The 19,492-nt window shown below is 38.5% G+C and overlaps 1 protein-coding gene across 2 annotated transcripts; it reads left to right on the top strand.

The window, feature by feature from the left end:
* Positions 1 to 250: 250 nt before the first annotated feature.
* On the top strand, positions 251 to 18,729 carry VCAM1 (vascular cell adhesion molecule 1). Of its 2 annotated transcripts, XM_077746174.1 has the most exons (9): positions 255 to 439; positions 970 to 1,245; positions 3,639 to 3,959; positions 5,189 to 5,455; positions 8,866 to 9,141; positions 11,054 to 11,374; positions 12,264 to 12,530; positions 14,251 to 14,517; positions 17,796 to 18,729. In XM_077746174.1, the coding sequence occupies exons 1-9, from the start codon at positions 349 to 351 to the stop codon at positions 17,954 to 17,956; spliced, it is 2,247 nt and encodes a 748-aa protein (XP_077602300.1). In that variant the 5' UTR covers positions 255 to 348; the 3' UTR covers positions 17,957 to 18,729. The 2 variants fall into 2 exon arrangements, with proteins under 2 accessions (XP_077602301.1, XP_077602300.1); XM_077746175.1 differs by lacking the exon at positions 14,251 to 14,517 and having other exon boundaries at positions 251 to 439.
* Positions 18,730 to 19,492: the final 763 nt, after the last annotated feature.

The raw sequence follows: 19,492 nt of genomic DNA, 5'->3' as shown, positions 1-19,492 counted from the left end.
ATCTTTCTTGCAAAGATATCCTTTTGGGGTGAAAACCAGGAAAAGCTTTAAATTTTATCACCTTGGAGGCGTTTCAGTTTTCTATGGCAGAGAGAGTAGTTTTAGCACTGAGAGCAAAGGAAGGGGTTAAAACTGGACTTGGCTGGGTGTCAGTGAAACTTTTTTTCTGGCTCTGCTCCGGGTTTCCCCTTGAAGGGATTTCCCTCCGCCTCTGTGCTTCTGCAACAAGACCCTTTATAAAGAGCAGACTTTCTATTTCACTCCTCACTGAGCCTCACTGGCTTTAGGAGCTAACGCCTCTTCCAGGGCACTTTCAGGTGGGACAGAAAGAAGAGTTTTGGGACCACTATGTTCTCATCACAGCGGCAACTGAAAACGCCTAGAAAGATGGTCGTGATCTTTGGAGCTTCAAATATACTTTGGATGGTGTTTACAGTTTGTAAGTTCTTCTCTTTGATCTGTTCCAAATGCTCACATTCCATTTCAGCCCCGATTTTTGGCTTCAGTCAGTTTTGCTATGGTAGTGAAGAAAGGCAGTAGGATTTTTAGGCAGTGGGTAACCTTAATTTAACATAACATGTAATGTGCTATTAAGTATTGCTATGTACCATTGTATTGTCATAGTTGGAGGTGCATATTGATGTTTTCCAGTTATCTTTTTCCAATGTCAAGTAAATAATTAGATTTATCTCTAGTAAGGTCTATCTCTTCAGTTTCCTGTACTTGATAATGATCTTAAACTTAGCAAATAACAAAATAATTTTGATAAATGGGCATCAAGATCGGAACTGAGAGTTCTCCATGATTCTAACACCTTTGGCAGTGACTCCAATTCTTTTTGGCTGCCTTGCAGTTAGTTCAAAATTTAGGAAATGGATCAGCCAGATTGTATTTTAGACAATATACTAGGACAGAGAAGAGGGAGTAGAATACTAAACAAAGTTTGCTTTTCTCTTTTTGCCTTCACAGCTCAAGCTTTTAAAATAGAGACGTTCCCTGAAGACAAAATTGTTGCTCAGATTGGTGATGTCATTTCACTGACTTGCAGTACTACGGGCTGTAAGCACCCATCTTTCTCTTGGAGAACCCATTTAGACAGTCCGCTGAATGGGCAGGTGAGAAGTGAGGGGACCAGTTCCACGCTGACCATGGATCCCGTTGGTTTCAGGAATGAATACTCTTACCTGTGCACAGCAATTTGCGGATCTGAGAAACGGGAAAGAGGAATTCAGGTGGAGATTTACTGTGAGTACTTCAGAGAATCTTTGATTTTCTCTTAATTTTGCTTTAGGATAAGTTTTTTTAAGGATATTTTTAAAAGAAAAAAATGAAAGGATATTCATGTCCAGATTCTTGGCTAGAGGACGCACTGCACCAAGAAAGTTAGAGGCAGCTGAATCTAACACTAGAAAAGGAACCCAAACCTTGGCTTTTATTTCTAACTCTGCCGCAGACACAGTGACCATGGTTAAGACTCAATCTCTCCAGGCAATTCTTTTCTTAGCCATAAAGTGAAGCTCTCTGAAGTTCTTCAATCTTATTTTTCAGCAATTTCTATTTGATTATATCCTCACATGTTTACTTGGGCATATATCCAAATGATTTATGAATTCCATTCTTCAGGGATTTTCCACTTATTTATTCTTTTTTTTCTTGTTTATTTTTTTAATTTTTCTCTTTTTTACAAATAGTTTATTGTCAACTTGGTTTCCATATAACACCCAGTGCTCATCCCCACAAGTGCCCTCCTCCATGCCCATCTCCCCCCTCCCCCCACCACTTATTCTTATGCAATTTTGTGCTTAACATTGGCTTAAGTAGGAGAGCTATAATTTAGTAATAGGCTGCAGTACAAGAGTTTTCCTTTTGACATAAGAAAAGTATCTGCAAACATCTCACTCATCTGACTTTGGTACAGCTACATTTAGGAGGGTTGTGTTTATTTTTGTTTTTGGTGGAATTAAGCCTTCATTCTCAACAACTCAACCTCAAGGCTATCTGTGTAATGGAGGAGATTTGCCTGATGCATGTTAATAAACATCCCTAGTTTGCCATTTCACCAAAATGCATCCCAATCCATTCGCAATCGAGCATATAAAGTTAGCAAGAGGAGTTAAAAAAACAAACTAAAATAAAAATCTTGCCTTTGGTTATTGATGACTACTCTTTCAGAAAAACAAATGAACAAAACAAAACAAAACAAAACAAAACCCTGGAATCCTTTATGGCCATCTCTTCATGAAGATCCCATTTGATTATCTTATTATTTTGGTTCCCTTCTGCCATGGCAGAGCTCAGCTTCGCCCCGTATCTGTAATTGAGTCTTCAACAAGCCCCATGTGTTGCTAATGTGTCCCAAGAAACTGTGCCTGGCCAGCTGCTTTCAATTTTGCTGGTTGTACATGCATTGTTTGTGCAGCCTCCTGAGCTCCTTGAAAGGCCCCCTCATGTAAATACAGGGGAAAGTAACAAGTTCTTATATTACCTGACAGCAAACCATGTGGATTATGGGCACGTTTCTTACAGAATAGGAGGGATAGAAATTATTGGTGGAAAAATTTTAAATACTGGGTTTTTTCCCACAAAGCAAAGCATTTCCAGTTCCTTTGCCTTTGCTCGCAAATATCAGACAGTTGAAGGTTTTAAAAAGAGAAATAAAGACGCTTCTGGTTTTAATTATCTTTCTGGAGGTTTTTTCCCTCAGAAAAATCTGGCTCTCATTATGTTGAACAATCCTGTCTCCATTCCACATTTGATTGTAATATTCTTTAGAGCTGGGACCTTTGTGTTCCTATTACACAGAGTCTTGAATCCAGCCAGTGTGTTACCCTAAGACAGTTTGTAATGAAAAGGTAGCCCTTGCAAAGGAAGCAATGGCTGGCTGAAATAGCACATTCCCTTGGCACTGAAAGGTTCAAGTGGTGTGCTGGTCAGGACATTGAGTTAAGCCTTTCAAGAGGCAAATCTGCCTTCCAAAATTTAAAGATTGTGCCTTCCTGGTGGATGAATTTCTGTCAGAGGCATCACTTTCAGAAGCCAATTATTTAACGTTGCTCTCTTCCTTTCTTAGCATGTGTTGCCCAATCAATATTCTTTGCAATGACATTCTGAGCTTCTGTTTTCTTATCTGTAAAGTGGACATATCTCTGCCCTAGAAGAATGTGGTATAATGCAATCTTCAGTACCAATACAGAATAATAAAAATCCTGAGTTTAAATCCCAGACTTGCCATTTGTGAGCTGTGTGACCTTAGGCAAGTTATGCAAATGTGCTAAGGCTAGGTTTTCATATCTGTGAAATGTGGTCTCTATGTCTTAGAGTTAAAATAAAGTCCTTTATATTTAATGAATAGCACAGTGATGGGCATATGTAAGTATTCGATAAACATCACTTTCTTGTCTCTTCATTTACTCTAATATGCAACCCCTAGTATACGCAGGCTCACAGCTGAAGAACTCTAAAGAGTGATTGATTCTGATTCATGAACCCACCCCAAACCATGAAAGGCTATTCAAACAATGAATTAAGACTGTATTAACAGAAACATTAGACTTGGTTTGCATTGCATTGAATCCGTAAAAGACCTTATATTACATAAACAGAAAGCCCGCTCATGTGTATTCGTTTGACCTTTGCAGCTTTCCCTAAGGACCCGGAGATCCATCTGAGTGGCCCCTTGGAAGCTGGGAAGCCAGTCACAGTCACGTGCCTGGTTCCTGATGTTTATCCATTTGACAGGCTGGAGATGAGTTTGCTGAAAGGCAATGATCTCCTACAGAATAAGGACTTTGTAGAACCTATGGAGAGGAGGTCCCTGGAGACCAAGAGTTTGGAAGTAACCTTCACCCCAACCAATGAAGATACTGGGAAAGCTCTTGTTTGCCGAGCGGAATTACACATGGATGAAATGGACTTTAAGCCCAAAGAAAGGGAGACTACAAAAAAACTGCAAGTCTACAGTAAGTACTTGTGTGATGTAGTCTAGTCTTTATGGGAATTTAGTCTTGGATGTATACAGCATTAAACTTAGCAGCTAAAGTCAGGAAGGCATTTGTTTATAGTTTTTATTCCATTCTTATTCATTGAGAACATAATATTTGTCAACAGCATAATTCAATGAAAAGAGCATTGGATTTGGGTTGAGAAGACTTCTGGCTCCATGAACTGTGTGAACTTGGGTTGCTTAATTTCTTTATTTCCCAGTCTATCAAAGGGGAGTAATAATACCACCTGACTGGGTAGTATGAAGTAGGCTCAGAAGATAAAATGTTTTAAATCATATTTTATAAGTTCTTATAATATACCTTGCAATATTAAGTTATAGACATTTTACAAGGTGAGAACTTGCTCTGTGTGTGCACATATACATGTGCATTGGGTGAGAGAGTAGACATGATTACCTCCACGNCGGGGGGGGGGGGGGGGTTGAGGCAGGCTTGTAGTCCCAGAATTGTGTAGGAGTGGACTCACTGTACTCTGTTCTAGACCCAAATGCTGTGTTCTGCTTTAGACACTACATTCAAAAGGAGTATTGCCAACTAGCATGTTTAGCTGAAAGAGAATGAGATGGAAAGGATTTATCAATATTTTGAAAAGAATAGTCAAGATAGGGGATATTTTTCCTAGAGAATACAAAACTGGGAAAAGAGAGCTATCATTAAGTATTTGAAGACAGTCATGTGGAAAGGGGATTTGATCTATTCTGTAATAGTGAAGGACGGAACTGTGGCCATTGCATGAAATTTACTTACAAAGAGGAAGTTTTCAGCTCAATTGTTCTAATAATTAGAGCTGTCTCCAAATCAGAAGGACTGTTTTGTAAGGCAGTGATTCCCTCAATCAGAAGTGTTGAAGCCAACATATATGAGCACTTGTCAAGGATTCTAACATAGGACTGCTACCTTATCTGGGAGATTGAACCACATTACTCTAAGGGTCTTTCTTAATTTCTGAGTATCTGTGGCCATCTGAAAACACCAAACATCATAAAAAAAGTAACTCAATCAGATTAGTCAGAAATTGGATTGACTGATTTTTGTAAACCCACAATACTAATTTTACACTAATTTGGCAGAGTAAGTTTGTCAAATTTGTGAAAGCATGTAAATAGAGACTGAGAGAAACACGTTGTCCGTGTTGGAGCAAGATGATGCCTAGCAGTTACTAATGCTGTGCCCTGCCTTTTCAGTCTCACCCAAGAACACAGTTATCTCTGTGAGCCCATCCACAAGGCTGCAGGAAGGTGGTTCTGTGACAATGACATGTTCCAGTGAAGGTCTACCAGCTCCGCAGATTTTCTGGAGCAAGAAATTAGATAATGGAAATCTACAGCCCCTTTCTGGAAATTCAACTCTCACTTTAATTGCTATGAGGATGGAAGATTCTGGAATTTATGTGTGTGAAGGAGTCAATCAAGTTGGGAAAAATGGAAAAGAGGTGGAATTAATTGTTGAAGGTAAGTAGACTGTGCAAAAGGAATGGTAAGGGTGCCGTGACTAGGGTTTGCACAATAGTGAAACAGCTTAAGTGCCAAAATCGCTTCCTTAGGTTTTATTGATGACCCATCTGATGTCATGTGCTTTAGCAGGATTGTATGTTCATCTTGCTCATACTTCTCAGCAGTCTTTCCTCCCATGGCTTTGCTTTTCTGATTCTTTTCCATCTCTCACCATTCCTTCCCTGCCTCCTTTTTTGGCTTTCTTTCTTCCTCCCTCTCCTTGCGTATTAGTATTCTCAGGTTATTGCCACATCTGTCCTCATCTCTACTCACTCTGGACTCCCAGTATTTGGGCCACCATACTCTGCTTCCTCTTAAATTCATTTTCCCATTTCCAGATCACCAAATCCCGCCTATTCTTCCTAAGAATGATCCTTAGAATTTGAGCTCTTTTTTCCCCCAACACTCTTGCCATTGCTTTAATTTGTCGTCTCTGACTTGGACTCTTGCAAGATGTTTTTAAATAATGGCATTCATTGAACACCAGCTGTATGCTAGGCACTCTACATATGTTAGCTGCAATCTTTAGGAAATAACTAAAGAGTAGGTCTTTTATACTCATTTTACAGATGAGAAACATCTTGTCTTGTAAAAATTAATAATGGCTCCTACTGATCATACACTTGATATTTGCTGGGAATTTTACTTTCTGCTTTATCTATGTTGTCTTCCTAGTCTTTACCACTACCTTACGAGGTGAATAAAAGTGGGTGGGTTCAGCATAGTTCATAATTTGCCCAGGGTCAAATCACTCACTAGGGGCGTTGACTATGATTTTATTACAGAGCCATTCTAATCTAAAACTCCATAATTTTTCAACAAAATAGCTGATTGTCTTCAAATGGCCATCCCGCTATCATTCTGTCCTCAAGGACAATCAATCTTGTGCAATGCCACCAGAGTATATACCATACACAAAAAAGGTGCTTATTATATATGACTTCAACCAAACCCTAATTGCATGTAAATTAAAATTCACATTTATTAAAATAAATCTCTTTATAATCTGGTCAGAAACTACCTTTACAGCTTTGGTGATGTTTCTGTACCACTGTCTATGTTGTTCCTTCTGCCGGGAGCACTATTCCTTCCCCTGGCAAATTCATAGCCATCCTTCAAGACAAAGCTCATGTCAGCCTTCCAATTCCAGATTGCCTTAGGCAAAGCGGGCCATTCCTCCCTTTTTCTACATTCAACACTTCTTATTGAAGTTTGTGTACTTCTGTTTAGCTCAACATATATTAATTAAGAGCCCTTGTCCAAGAATCCACGAATTATGCTTGGGGCTGTGGGGGCAGACATGAAAAAGTTATGGTGACGGCCCTTATAGAGCTTATAATGTAGGCAGGAAAGACAGGCATATAAGTAGATAATTTAAATATACTTAGTAAGAGCCAAAATAATGCATTTATTTAAATATGTCTTTCCATTAAACTGTAAGTCAGGAATTGTGTGCATGTGTGTGTGTGTTTTAATATTTGGGTATCTGCCACAAAATAGGTGCCCAATAAATGTCCATTGCATAAATTGTAAACATGAGAAATTTAACATATGAAAACATATGGTTTAAACTTGGATGGTTAAAAAATAAAATTGAAACTCACTGTCAATAGATTAACTCAGTTGGGTGTTAGGTTACCATTCTCACGAGGTCAGGAAAGTATTACACTAATAAAATCATATGCAATGAATCACCCATCCTGGAATAATTCCACCCCATAAGAAATTAGATCCCATTTCAGTGTGAAAAGAAAATGCCCTGTGGGGCTAGGGAGGGTTGTTTTGAATTTTGCATCACAGGATACTAACCACCTTAAGTACTGAAGAGAGAATTGAACTCTGAAAAGATCTTTCAGTGACCTAAGAACCACTCCACAGAGGCAAAGCGTTCGCCTAGTAACATACGCAGCCACTGGAAAAAGATGATCTGAGAACACTTCACAGGAAGGAAGTGGGTCTGTTTTCAAGTTCCCTTTTCTCACACTAGCACATAAGGAATTCAGAAACTCCGGTTGTTATTCTCAATGATCCGTCTTTTTCAAAATCTAATAGCATATCAGTGTATTAAGGTAATTTGAGGAGAGCCTTCCAAAGAAGGCTTGTCGAATGAGACAAACCAAACAGAAGAAAAACTTCTCCAGGCACAGATGAGAACCCTGCAAAATGTGGTGTATTTGGATGACTTCTATGTTGGGAATGCTTTCCTCCCTCTCCAGTCTGCTATTTACAGGAACAATTTTAGTGATTTTCTGTGGAGTCTCAATCGTCAATCTCAGGGTTGTCCAACCACTCCCAGTCTCTTCAGGGAACAGAGAGTGGAGGTTTGAAACTCCCTTTCTCCCTGACAGGAAGGATCCCAAAGCAGCCTATGTGTCCAGCAGGGATAGGACTGGCATCCAAAGAGCTTTTCTGGATATTTGAGATTTAGGACTTTGACCTGTGATCGCAGTTCTCAACCCCTGAATTAATTCGAAGTATTTTTGTATTGCATCAAACAAATTTTAGAGGCGGCTTGTGTGTCGTTTTCATGTTTAGATTTGGACTTTGCTTTCAATGTGATCCTGTGTGCTTTCAGTGGTATAACTTTATATTGTTGGCACAGAAATTCTAAGCACTGATCTGTTATGGGTAATATGTCTAATCAGAAGACATATTTTTGTAGCTGCTTTCACAACCTCTCTTAGATCTGGTTTTATCTCCACATGAGGAAGACTTGATTCAGTTGTTGAAGGAACTGAAAAGCTAGGGTCTCGAATCAGACCTACCTGGCTTCAAGTCCTAATTTTGCCACTCGCAAACTAGATAAAGTTATCTAGCATTTCTGAGCCTCAATTTCCTTAAGGATAAAGAGGAGGAGGAGGAGGGGGAGGGTGTGAAGGAGGAGGAGGAGGAGGATGGGAGAAGAAGGAAGAGGAAGAAGAAAATAAAAAGAAGCAGGAGGAAGTGAAAGAAGAATTAATGGTAGCAGTTCATGAAGTTGTGAGGATTAAATGAGATAATATATGCAGCATGGCTTACACAATGCTTATATACTGGAACCTCTTAAATTTATTGAGCTGTTGTCCGCTGCTGCAGGGATTTAATAAACTACAATTGAGCAGAGACTGAATGAGTGTCTTGAAAAGATGTCAGCTTCTGTCCTAACAAGTCTTAATCCCCATTCTTTCTGTTAAGTGAGTGGCTCAATGAATTCTTGTGGGTTCATTCCTTAAAAACATCTTTCAGGATCATCCCAAGGTAGAAAGGAGTGATTTCTTCTTGGCACAGGTGTTAGCTGTAAAGAGATGAGAAAAAAAGACCATATATTGGAATGTGATGAAGGAAGAAAAGAATCTTATCTTCTTTTTGTCTTGTTCTTCTTCCTCCAGAGAAACCATTCACTGTTGAGATCTCCCCCGGACCCCAGATTGTTGCTCAGATTGGCGACTCAGTTGTGTTGACATGTGGTGTCACAGACTGTGAGACCCCATCTTTCACTTGGAGAACCCAGATAGACAGTCCTCTGAGTGGGACGGTGAAGACTGAAGGGAGCAAGTCCACACTGACCCTGAGCCCTGTGAGTTTTGAGAATGAACATTCTTACCTGTGCACCGTGACCTGTGGCCGTAAGAAAGTGGAAAAGGGAATTAAAGTGGACCTCTTCTGTAAGTGGATTTCAGTATTATTTGCTGGGGTTTTTTTTCCCCTCTCAATTCTATTGAAAGAAACAGAATGCAAGTCTGTGATATACAATGAGATCCATGTGTTTAGAAAGGGAACTGAGCATTGTGAATTGTTCCTAAATCTCTAGGCCGGAATTTTTGATGCAACCTAATTAGCTGAAATCTTAAGTATATATTAGGTTTGTACACAGCATCCACAATCCTTACTTTGTGTCTTGCCAAAACTCTGTCATCTTGCACTTGAACATACTACATGTTCACTGCTTCCCATCCCCTCTGTGTATAGGGGGTATTCCAGAGGTGGTAGTGAGCAAGGAGAGGGGGGTGAATGTCCATTCAGATGACTGGATAGGAGTTACTCCTGCTCAGCTGTTTGAAAGGGAGTGAGGCCCAAGCCCACTCTTTTGAAGGCACATTTGGAAAGTTGATTGACAGGATGAGAAAAATGAGGCAGTGGGGAGCAAGACAAACCCTAAAATGAAAACAGGTAGTTATACTGGCCATAGAGGGTGGCCAGTGGCAGCAGCTCAGGTGAAAAGCGGAGCCAAGAGTTAGCACTAGATCTTAATATGACGTACACTATGTACATCCACTATGCTTTTTCTTGCTGTTCCTGTCACCTTACTAAAAAGCCTTTACAACCTCAAACCTCTATGAATTTGACATTGCTAAAATTCCTCATTTTATAATGAATGAGGGACAAAGTATTCAAAGTGCTCTGAAAATTCATTACCTTGAGAGGGTTACCATGGCTTGTATTATTCAGCAGAATTCAAGAGAAAAACAGAATATTCTCTACCAGAAAAACTGCCCAAACTTGTGTTACCCATCAGGATTTTGTTCAGCATGAGTTAGAGTATGTCTGTAAAGGGATTTGAATCTCTCAAAATAAGGGTGAATTTTATCACGGTATCATATTACCCAGAGTCCAGGATCTGCTGATGTAGGCACATTCCCAACAGAAATGAGAACCCGCAGTCCAGTCTTACTGCAATGTGGAAATACTTAAGAATGTATCACTTGAACAACATTTTGCATAATAAAAAAATTTTTAGCGTTGCTCTTGCTCTCCCTTCATAACTATTTTAGTCTTATTTTTTATTGGTTTGCCTAAGATGCATGATACATATTAATTAGAAGGTAAATCTCATAGTTTTTTGTTAACTGCAAGTATTGTCTGAGAAATATTTAAAATTTGCTCTCTAAACCCGGCCATTGGAAATGAAAATGTCGAAACTGAGATCTGCACTGTGGGTCTTATTTGATACCCAGAGGTTTCACAGCTCTATGAAACCAAGCCTGGGTTTTAAGCTCAGAGAAACATGGGTTCTGATCTCAACTCAGCGACTTAATATAGGTACAATGCCTAATGAGGGTCTCTGAGCTTCTATCAGATTTATAAATTTTCCTAGCTATAAAATACGTTCTTTATAAGTTTTCCCACCTGTAAAATATGTTAAATAATACCTATTTTATCAGGTTGTTTTGAAGACTGAGATCATAAATATTAAGGGCTTACCCCATAGTTAACATTCAATACAGCACGGGAAATAGTCAGACATTTTAAAATATATAGTTACTAAATGAGATGGTGGAAACTCATGGTCTTTCAAAAAGATCAGTCCATGACTGTCAGAAAGATTGAGCCCCTAAGAAGAGAAAAATAGGAAGTATATTTATTCCTTGATTAATTTGTGTGCTGTTTTTGTTTATACCATTATTTATATTTAATATCACAAATGTTTATACTTGATGACATTATTTATGTATGGATGATCATTCTATCCCAAGTAAGTTAAAAATGTCATTTTGAGAGCCTTGCATTTAAGAGAGATTAGCTCCATTTGTCCTTTGAATGTCACATATAAACATCCTTTTTCTATGACATTTGCAGCCTTCCCTAGAGATCCAGAGATTGAAATGAGTGGTCTACTCGTGAGCGGAAACCCAGTCACTGTAAGCTGCCAGGTTCCGAATGTGTATCCTTCTGACCTGCTGGAGATTGAATTACTTAAGGGGGAGAGTGTTATAGAGAATAAAAACTTTCTGCAGGACATGGACAAGAAGTCTCTAGAGACTAAGAGTTTGGAAATGACCTTCATCCCTACCACTGAAGACATGGGAGAAGTTCTTGTTTGTCTGGCTAAGTTACGTATTGATGAAATGGAATTTGAACCCAAACAGAGGCAGAGCACACAGACGCTTTATGTTAACGGTAAGTACACGTGTGATGTATCCGCTCCTGAATATGGATTTCTTATCATGTTTGCCAGGCAAGAGTTAACATGAGGTTAATAGTTAAAACCTCTGTGAAAAAAAAATAACTGAAGAAATGTTAAAACAATTATTATAACAAACCACTGCTAACACTTAAGACAACAATCAGCTTTTAGATTATGATTTCGAGTTGGCAATCCGAGAAGGGGTCAGATCAGCAGTTCATCTGCTCACTGTGGTACCAGATGAACTCACTCATGCATTTTCAGTCAAATGGCAGGTCAGCGGGGCATGGCTGGTCCCAGATGGACTCACTCATATGTCTGGGGCCTTCTCTGGGGGTTGTGGTCCTCCCTTTTGCCACATGCTGTTTCATCCTGAAAGAAAGGAGCACGGGCTTAGTCACCACAGTGCAGCATTTCGAAAGAGTGATAATGAAAGGAGCCCTTTGAGGCTGAAGCTTAGAAGTTCTAGAGTGTTACTTCTTCCATGTTATATTGGCCAAAGTGAGTCACAAGACCAGCCAAGATTCAAGGGGTAGAAAAATAAACTCCACCTCTCACAGGAGACTCAAATACGTTTTGGTCATGTTTAATGTACCATAAATGTCGACACACACTATCAGTGATCATCCCTTCTTAGGTAGTAAGGGACCGCCTACAAAACTTATTTCTGTTAGAAAATATCCATGCTGGGTCCATATTCTACTTTCTATCATTCTATATCTGCTTAAGTAAATGGGGACAGAAATCCTCCTTTGATAAGGTTATCAACATTAATAAACTGTTCCAATCCATTGAACCATAGCTCGGTTTTGCAACATTATTAAAGCTTTTTGGAACTCAGGGTATAAAGGGTCAAGCTGACAAGTGTCCCTGCCCTTTCAGTTGCCCCCAGGGATACCACCGTCTTGGTCAGCCCCTCCTCCATCCTGGAGGAAGGTAGTTCCGTGAATATGACATGCTCCAGCAACGGTCTTCCAGCTCCGAAAATTCTGTGGAGCAGGCAGCTGAATAATGGGCATCTACAGCCTCTTTCTGAAAATTCAACACTCACCTTAACTTCTACAAAAATGGAAGACTCTGGTATTTATGTGTGTGAAGGAGTTAACCAGGCTGGAATAAGCAGAAAAGAAGTAGAACTAATCATCCAAGGTGAGTAAAACGTGATTAATGAGGTATTATCGCTAGTATTATTTTGGTTGTCACTGGTTTTGAACAAAGCCCTCTCTGAAACCAAAACTCTTACTCAAAACATATATTAAGGGTTTTGAAGAGCCATGATGTTTTCTATGCTTGGAAAGTTCCTGGAATGGCACTTCCTCATAAACAATTCCACGTCACTTATCCTAAAATTCTTTTAACCTCAAGTGGAATGCTAGCTGTGGGAATGGTGCCAGGAGTTCTAGTTACACTTATGAGACACTGGTTATGGTGTTGAAATAAGGGTAGGAAGAGGTATATACGTATTTGGAAATTAGCTAGGATTAAAGTCACCATAGCTACTAAATTGGACACTGAGTGGTAATCTCACAAGGCACATACTAGTATTTGCTTAGAAGCCTAAGAAGACACATAAGCCTTTTGTAAATGTTGAGGTTGAGTAGCAGTGACCACGCCCTCTGGTTCATCAACTTCATGGCATAGAGCCACTAGATGGCTTAAGTTATCGAATCCAGACTCCCTGTCTCCAGGATGGAGGGCCAGGACTGGGAACAAAACAATTCCTAGTCAACAGGTTGAATCCATAGGTAATTTTGGGCAAAAGCATGAAGTGAACAATTTGGATTTCTCCCCACACCTTCCCTTTGGGGATACAAGTTCTTTTCCTTTCCTTTCCTTTCCTTTCCTTTCCTTTCCTTTCCTTTCCTTTCCTTTCCTTTGTTTGTTTTTACTGGAGCTGTCATTTCCTTTCTTATCCCTTGGTATTATTTCCACTAAGGCATTAGTGACTTTCTTGTTATCTCACCTGGATGATAATTTGTCTTTAAAAGAAACGACCTTGGAAGGGCAATGCACAACTTTAAAGAAGTTCTTTAGGATAGATGTCATGGCACTATAGCTCTTGTTGGGGAAAGAATCTCAAATCAAGTCACAATAATAGATGGAAATCTCACTTATAAAATGTTGACATGATACCTTCTTCCATAGGCTGTGTATTAATAGAGATGTTGTACATTAAATACTTAGCCCAGTGCCTGGCACTTAGTGAATGGTAATTGTGATTGTTAAGAATAGTGAGAAAGCGATCTCTGTACAACTTGATCCAGGAAAATTCAACTCAAAATGCAGAAGTCTGTAAAGACTTTTGTACTTCAAGGAAGAACCTTGCACAACATTTTGACAAAAATATTTTTTTTCCCATTCGAATTCTATTGCTATTTTTTAAACACCTTTTTTGACTAGTCTGGGTAAAGAATTAGATTACGGGACATGAGAGAAGTATAGACATGTCTTCTCTTATTAAAAACATGATCATTTATGGGGGCACCTGGGGGATAGTAGGTTAAGGGTCTGACTTCAGCTGAGGTCATGATCTCAAGGTTCATGGATTAAAGCCCCTGTTAGCTTTATGCTGACAGCTCAGAGTCTGGAGCCTGCTTCAGATTCTGTGTCTCCCTCTCTCTCTGCCCCTCCTCTGCTTGCACTCTGTCTCTCTCTCTCAAAAATAAACAAACATTTTAAATAAATAAAATAAAGACACATTTATTAAAAAAAAGTCAATGCTTGACTTCTTTACTTGCCTCTGTAAACATTTAATGCAAACAGTAAGCACAAATAGCTGCTTGACAGCTAACTGTTGCTGTCATTAAATTAATATGGAATTGGTTTATATTTCACCCAATCAGAGGTGCCTTTTAAATTCTCTTTACAGTTGCTCCGAAAGACATACAACTTACAGCTTTTCCTTCTGAGAGTGTCAAGGAAGGAGACACTGTTATTATCTCTTGTACATGTGGAAATGTTCCCAAAACTTGGATAATCCTGAAGAAAAAAGCAGAGACGGGAGACACAGTGCTGCAGTCCAGAGATGGCGCGTACACCATCCACAAGGTCCAGTTAGAGGACGCGGGAGTGTACGAATGTGAATCTAAAAATGAGGTTGGCTTGCAATTAAGAAGTTTAACCCTTGATGTTAAAGGTTAGTTAGATTTTTGTTTTTATTTTTGAATATTTTTTACAACAATCAGAGGTTAGGTGGATTGTAAAGATTTTCTAGGATTAGGTGAATGAGTTGGCAACATAGAGCTGAATTCCATGTTGATTGTGGTTATTGCTCAATATTTCCTAAAATAATGATGCACAGCTGGCCTATCCTATGGAGGTTAGCCAGGAAGTTGACATGAATCATTGGTGAGCATAGAATTCACATTTGCTTTTCTCCAAGTTGACAATTCATCATTGGTCTCTGAAGTCTTGCATTTCCTAAGCATTTAAACATACTTCTGAAACCTTTCCCTGGGGGTTATAAGGAAACTAAAGAAGTAGGATTGGCACATGGAAGACAAAAGTTTCTATCCAGATTCTTGTCACTCCTATCACATGAGAATGCTATTCTCTGGACGTGGAGTAACTGTGTATTTTCTGGATTGACTGGTTTCAGGACAGTTGTTAGGAGTGCCAAACTTGATGCTGAACAACTTCAAAGAGTCTCTAGACTACAGAATTGCCTGCTTAAGAATCCAAGCTCCTTGTCCAGCCTACCCTATTCCGATAGGGGGTGGGGGCAGGGAGCAACAGCCTCAGCAGAGAGACCTCAGGGGCCTTTTAATTTCCTACCCCCTCTTGTGAATGCCCAGTAGGATCTGTTGATCTTATTGGTGTAAGCAGAATGTGTTAGCCTGTACTAATTAGTCTCCATGCCTTGTGTGCTAATGAGTTCTCACTGTGAGTTGGAAGCCAGACTTGGAGCAAATAAATGGAAGTCTTGGAGCCTGTGGCACTTGGCTTTCAGAATTTGCAACCATGGGTCAGTGTGAAGAAAATTTGAACTTAGGTCAGAAAACGAGTAAAATTGTTGCTCATCTGGCCAGATTTCTCAACATTTCAAGCCTTACCTTATGTTTTCTGTTGTCACAATATCATATCAATATATCTATCTAGAAGTGTTAAAGAACGGGAAAATCTAGAAGTGTTAAAGAATGGGAAAATCTAGAAGTGTTAAAAGAATGCAGTGATTATCCTGAAAATCACTTGATCTGGCCAATGAAATTACTATGTGCTCAAAGAATGGAACATTTGCCTTGTATCATGTCACTCAAAGTGACACGAAGGCATATATCAGTCCTTCTAATGAAGTTGAGGATGATTCTGGATGGATTGAGATCTCATTTATGACTAGGTTGAAATTCATTCATTCCTATTTCTTTTAAGCTTTGATGCCTCTAGTCCACTTTTAATTAAGCCTAGTCCTGGGAGCCTGGACTGCTAGCATTTTTGTGATTCTGTTCGTAGTTAATGATTCTCTTTTAAAGATATATCAAAGCTTCTTCTCTACTCTTTAACTCTCTCTCACACCTTGTCTTTTATTGCTTTATTACATTAATGACTTACATATTTGCCATTTTTTACTCATTACTTACATGAACTTTCCAAGCACTTTAGGGACCCAGCTAAGAAATTCAGGCCCCCAAACTATGTTTAAAGTAACAGCAAATGAATGAAGACAGAAATTTGACATTTTTCCTTGGTATTTGAAGTAGCTTACCTTTCTGTGTGAATTAGTTTTAAAATTAATTTTGTTTTGTTTTGTTTTGGCTTGAGTGCATTCCAATGATATAGGAATGTTTGGGAGTCTTTAGGATTTTCAGTGTTTATACAGCTATTGAAAATAGTGTTTGAAGGTTGCCCTGGTAATTGACTCAACAGCAAATTTGTGTTTGACTGCAGATGCCTCAAGGAAAAACTGAAAGCAAAAGATAATATTTATTAAGTTGAAAAGAAAACAATAGGAGTAGAAATACCATAGTCCAGCATATTGTCAATATTGATGCCTTACCATAGTTATGATAATGGTATCCCATTAAAATATTATACTTTGACTAGTTCTACTCTAACAGGGAAAAGTAGAAAAATGAGGCAGTTATCATTATGTTTAGGGTTAAGTGCTTTTATGTTCAATAATTTGAAAAAAATCAACTTCCCATCCTCTGATTATCATGATCCTGTTCTACTTGGTTGACCTCTAGTGATTAGAACCTTCTAGAAGGAAAGTAATCATTGCCAAAGTCAGATTTCTTCAAAGACAGAAAGCATACATGCTGCCTTAAGAAATTTAATACTTGTGATGTCAAATGATTCCAGGCAAACATAAGTATAAATAGAGATGAGCCTCCAGTAAATGTCATGCTATCTTTCTCAGATGTTCTTCTTATAAGGTTAAGGGTTAAATAGTATTGCAACGATCACAAGAATTTTAGTAAATTACAAAGAGTACTAATTTTTGCTTTTGTAAACTATTACCTTCTGTACCCAATTTACAACGAAATGACAAAGTGACAGCATGTAGAAAGAAAAGAAATGCATTACTATTCAAAAAACATTTATTGGGTATCAACTACTCCAAGCAATGACTCAGTTACTACCTATCAGTGATAGACCAAAAAGAAAATTGGTAGGTGGTCTTAGGTAACTTTATAGACCAAGTTTAATAGATAATCATACAAATAAATGTTTAATTACAAGCAGTGACAAGAGATATGAGAAGGAAATTGCAATGAGTTGTAAAAGTATATCAGGGTTCCTAATTTAAGCTGGGGAAGATGTGAGTCAGAGAATGCCTCTGAATAAGTAACATTCAAACTAGAATATGATACTATCCAAAGAACTTAAGTTTATCAAGGGATGATATAAATGCTGAAGAGGAATAACATACATTAAGATGCCCTACTTCAGAGATACAAAATATGAGGTTTTTTAATATATCTCTGACAAAGGCATGCATTAGCAAGAATTATTATTATTTTTTTTACTATCATATACGCTGTTTGACTATAATGATTACACTCCAGTGGTTACAAGGATTTTCCTGGAGAACTAGTTAATTATTTCAGTTCATGGTCATCAGAGTCCTAGTTCTTCAGTAGATTTTTGTGTTTTCTAAAGCAAACACTCCTCTCCAATTCTTGCTTTTGTAAAAGAGCCCTAGAATGCCATGCCCTTGTTTCCATTCTCCAATAGAACCTCATTCTATTTGGACCCATCAATTGTCATCTTTAGATTCATCATGACCACAGCAACTGCCAACTGATTATTTGGATAATTGAAAGAAGTTTGCATTTGGTTCCTGTTAGCCCTTATCACTGCTTTGATTCACTCCTATTTAGAGAACTAGTTGTACTGTTAAAATATGTAACTATTACTATCAAAAAATTTCTCTTTGTACCAGAGATTAATTGCACTCACTTTGTTATTTTCCAGGAAGAGGAAAGTACCAGGACTATTTTTCTCCTGAACTTCTTGTGCTCTATTGTGCATCTTCCTTAATAATACCGGCCATTGGAATGATTATTTACTTTGCTAGAAGAGCCAACATGAAAGGGTCATACAGTCTTGTAGAAGCACAGAAATCAAAGGTGTAGCTAATATTTGACATGTTCAACCGGAGCCACTATTTATCAGTCCAAATTCTTAATACTGCTCATCGTTCCATGAGGAAAACAACAAGCTCAGAGTCCAGACTTCCCTGAACATAGTGAATTCTTGGAAAGAAATGGCTTCCTGTGTCCCATGCTGTGAACAAGAGGCCAGAGGACAACTTTCTGCCTAAAAAATAGGCACTACCATTGAGACGTGTTGACTGGAGTAGTTCCTTGATGTGTATATACAATAACATGACTTGTACATATGTAAAATTATGCAGTAGCAAATCGCTTGGAATAGCAGCCCTCTGTAGTCAGATCTTCAAAGTAATTTAACAGTGTTGCCTGGGCTGATTGTTGTAAGTGAATGCTTCTTAAGACAATTTAACATTAATATTGACTGGCAGCTGACCTATGTCACCTTTTTAATATTTTATTTTCCTTAACAAAATTTTAGTTCCATAAAGTTGATTGACAATAATTTCATGTTTTGTAAAGATGCCAAGGTTTTATCTTTTTATAGGCAGGGGATAAACCAGGAGGGCACTGGGTTCACTTTCAGGTACTAAACACTTCAACCCATGGTATAATGGTTGACTTGATTTCTCTGGATGGTACTTGCATGGTACGGAGATGTTTTCTGACATTTGTTTATCAGACTCTTGTGTAACTTTTCCAGTGTGGTCTAAAAATGCAACATCTTTTGATTTTCTTTTGTAAATGTTTAGGATTTTTTTTGTACAGTAAAATGATAATATCTAGAATTGGGAGAATTGTGTGTTTATTTATTGTAAACTGCCGCCTTTAATCATGGCATTTGAAATGCCGAGTTCCAAAAGTAAAGAGTTCAAACCCAGAGAGATTATAAAATATTGCACTTGAAGTACAATCCTCAGACTACCTTTATCAGAATCATCATGGGAACTTGATAAAAATTCAGGTATTTTAGGCCATACTAACCTGCTGAACTTAAATGTCTCATTTCATGTCCTTGGGATCTGAAAATAAATTGTTTTTTGCAATTAAATTTAAAAAATAGAATACACTAAAAGAGTGAATGCAGATGAATGCGCACATGTCAAAGAGTGACAAATAAATGTGTATGTACATACCACTACAACCAAGAATGGGGCATTACTATTCCCACCAGAGCCCATCTGGTCACCTGTGCAGAAAAGTCAAGTCAGTTGTCTTCATCACCATCAAGAAAGGGCCTTCTAATAAAGAGCTGTCTATAAACCTTGTTCATTTTCCAGAAGGATGCCTAACTATGACCTGAGACTTCACTGAGTCCCAGCCCTTGTCAGTAGCCTGGGCCACTTAAAAAGTTCCTTCAGGAAGAGTTGGATTATTGACTCCAGAAGTTCAATCATGATATGGGGAAAAAACAATGATTTTTTTCTCCCCTTGAGACCAGAGAGGTCCCCACCTCTTCTTCCCCATCTTCTTCGTGAGCACTTTTAAAGGGAAGTAGTAGAAATGAGATCAAAGGTACGTAAAGAAGACAGATCTTATACAGATCTTGACAGTAGGTGC

Source organism: Crocuta crocuta, unplaced genomic scaffold, assembly GCF_008692635.1.
Source record: "Crocuta crocuta isolate KB4526 unplaced genomic scaffold, BGI_CrCroc_1.0 scaffold48, whole genome shotgun sequence".
Taxonomy (NCBI): Eukaryota; Metazoa; Chordata; class Mammalia; order Carnivora; family Hyaenidae; genus Crocuta; species Crocuta crocuta.
The sequence above is the reverse complement of the archived record's forward strand: the minus strand, read 5'-3'. Positions and strand labels throughout refer to the sequence as shown.

Coding starts and splice junctions, on each gene's coding strand:
- VCAM1 (XM_077746174.1), top strand. CDS start 349: ATGTTCTCATCACAGCGGCAACTGAAAACGCCTAGAAAGATGGTCGTG. Junction 1,246..3,638: donor AATTCAGGTGGAGATTTACT/GTGAGTACTTCA, acceptor TGACCTTTGCAG/CTTTCCCTAAGGACCCGGAG. Junction 5,456..8,865: donor GGTGGAATTAATTGTTGAAG/GTAAGTAGACTG, acceptor TTCTTCCTCCAG/AGAAACCATTCACTGTTGAG.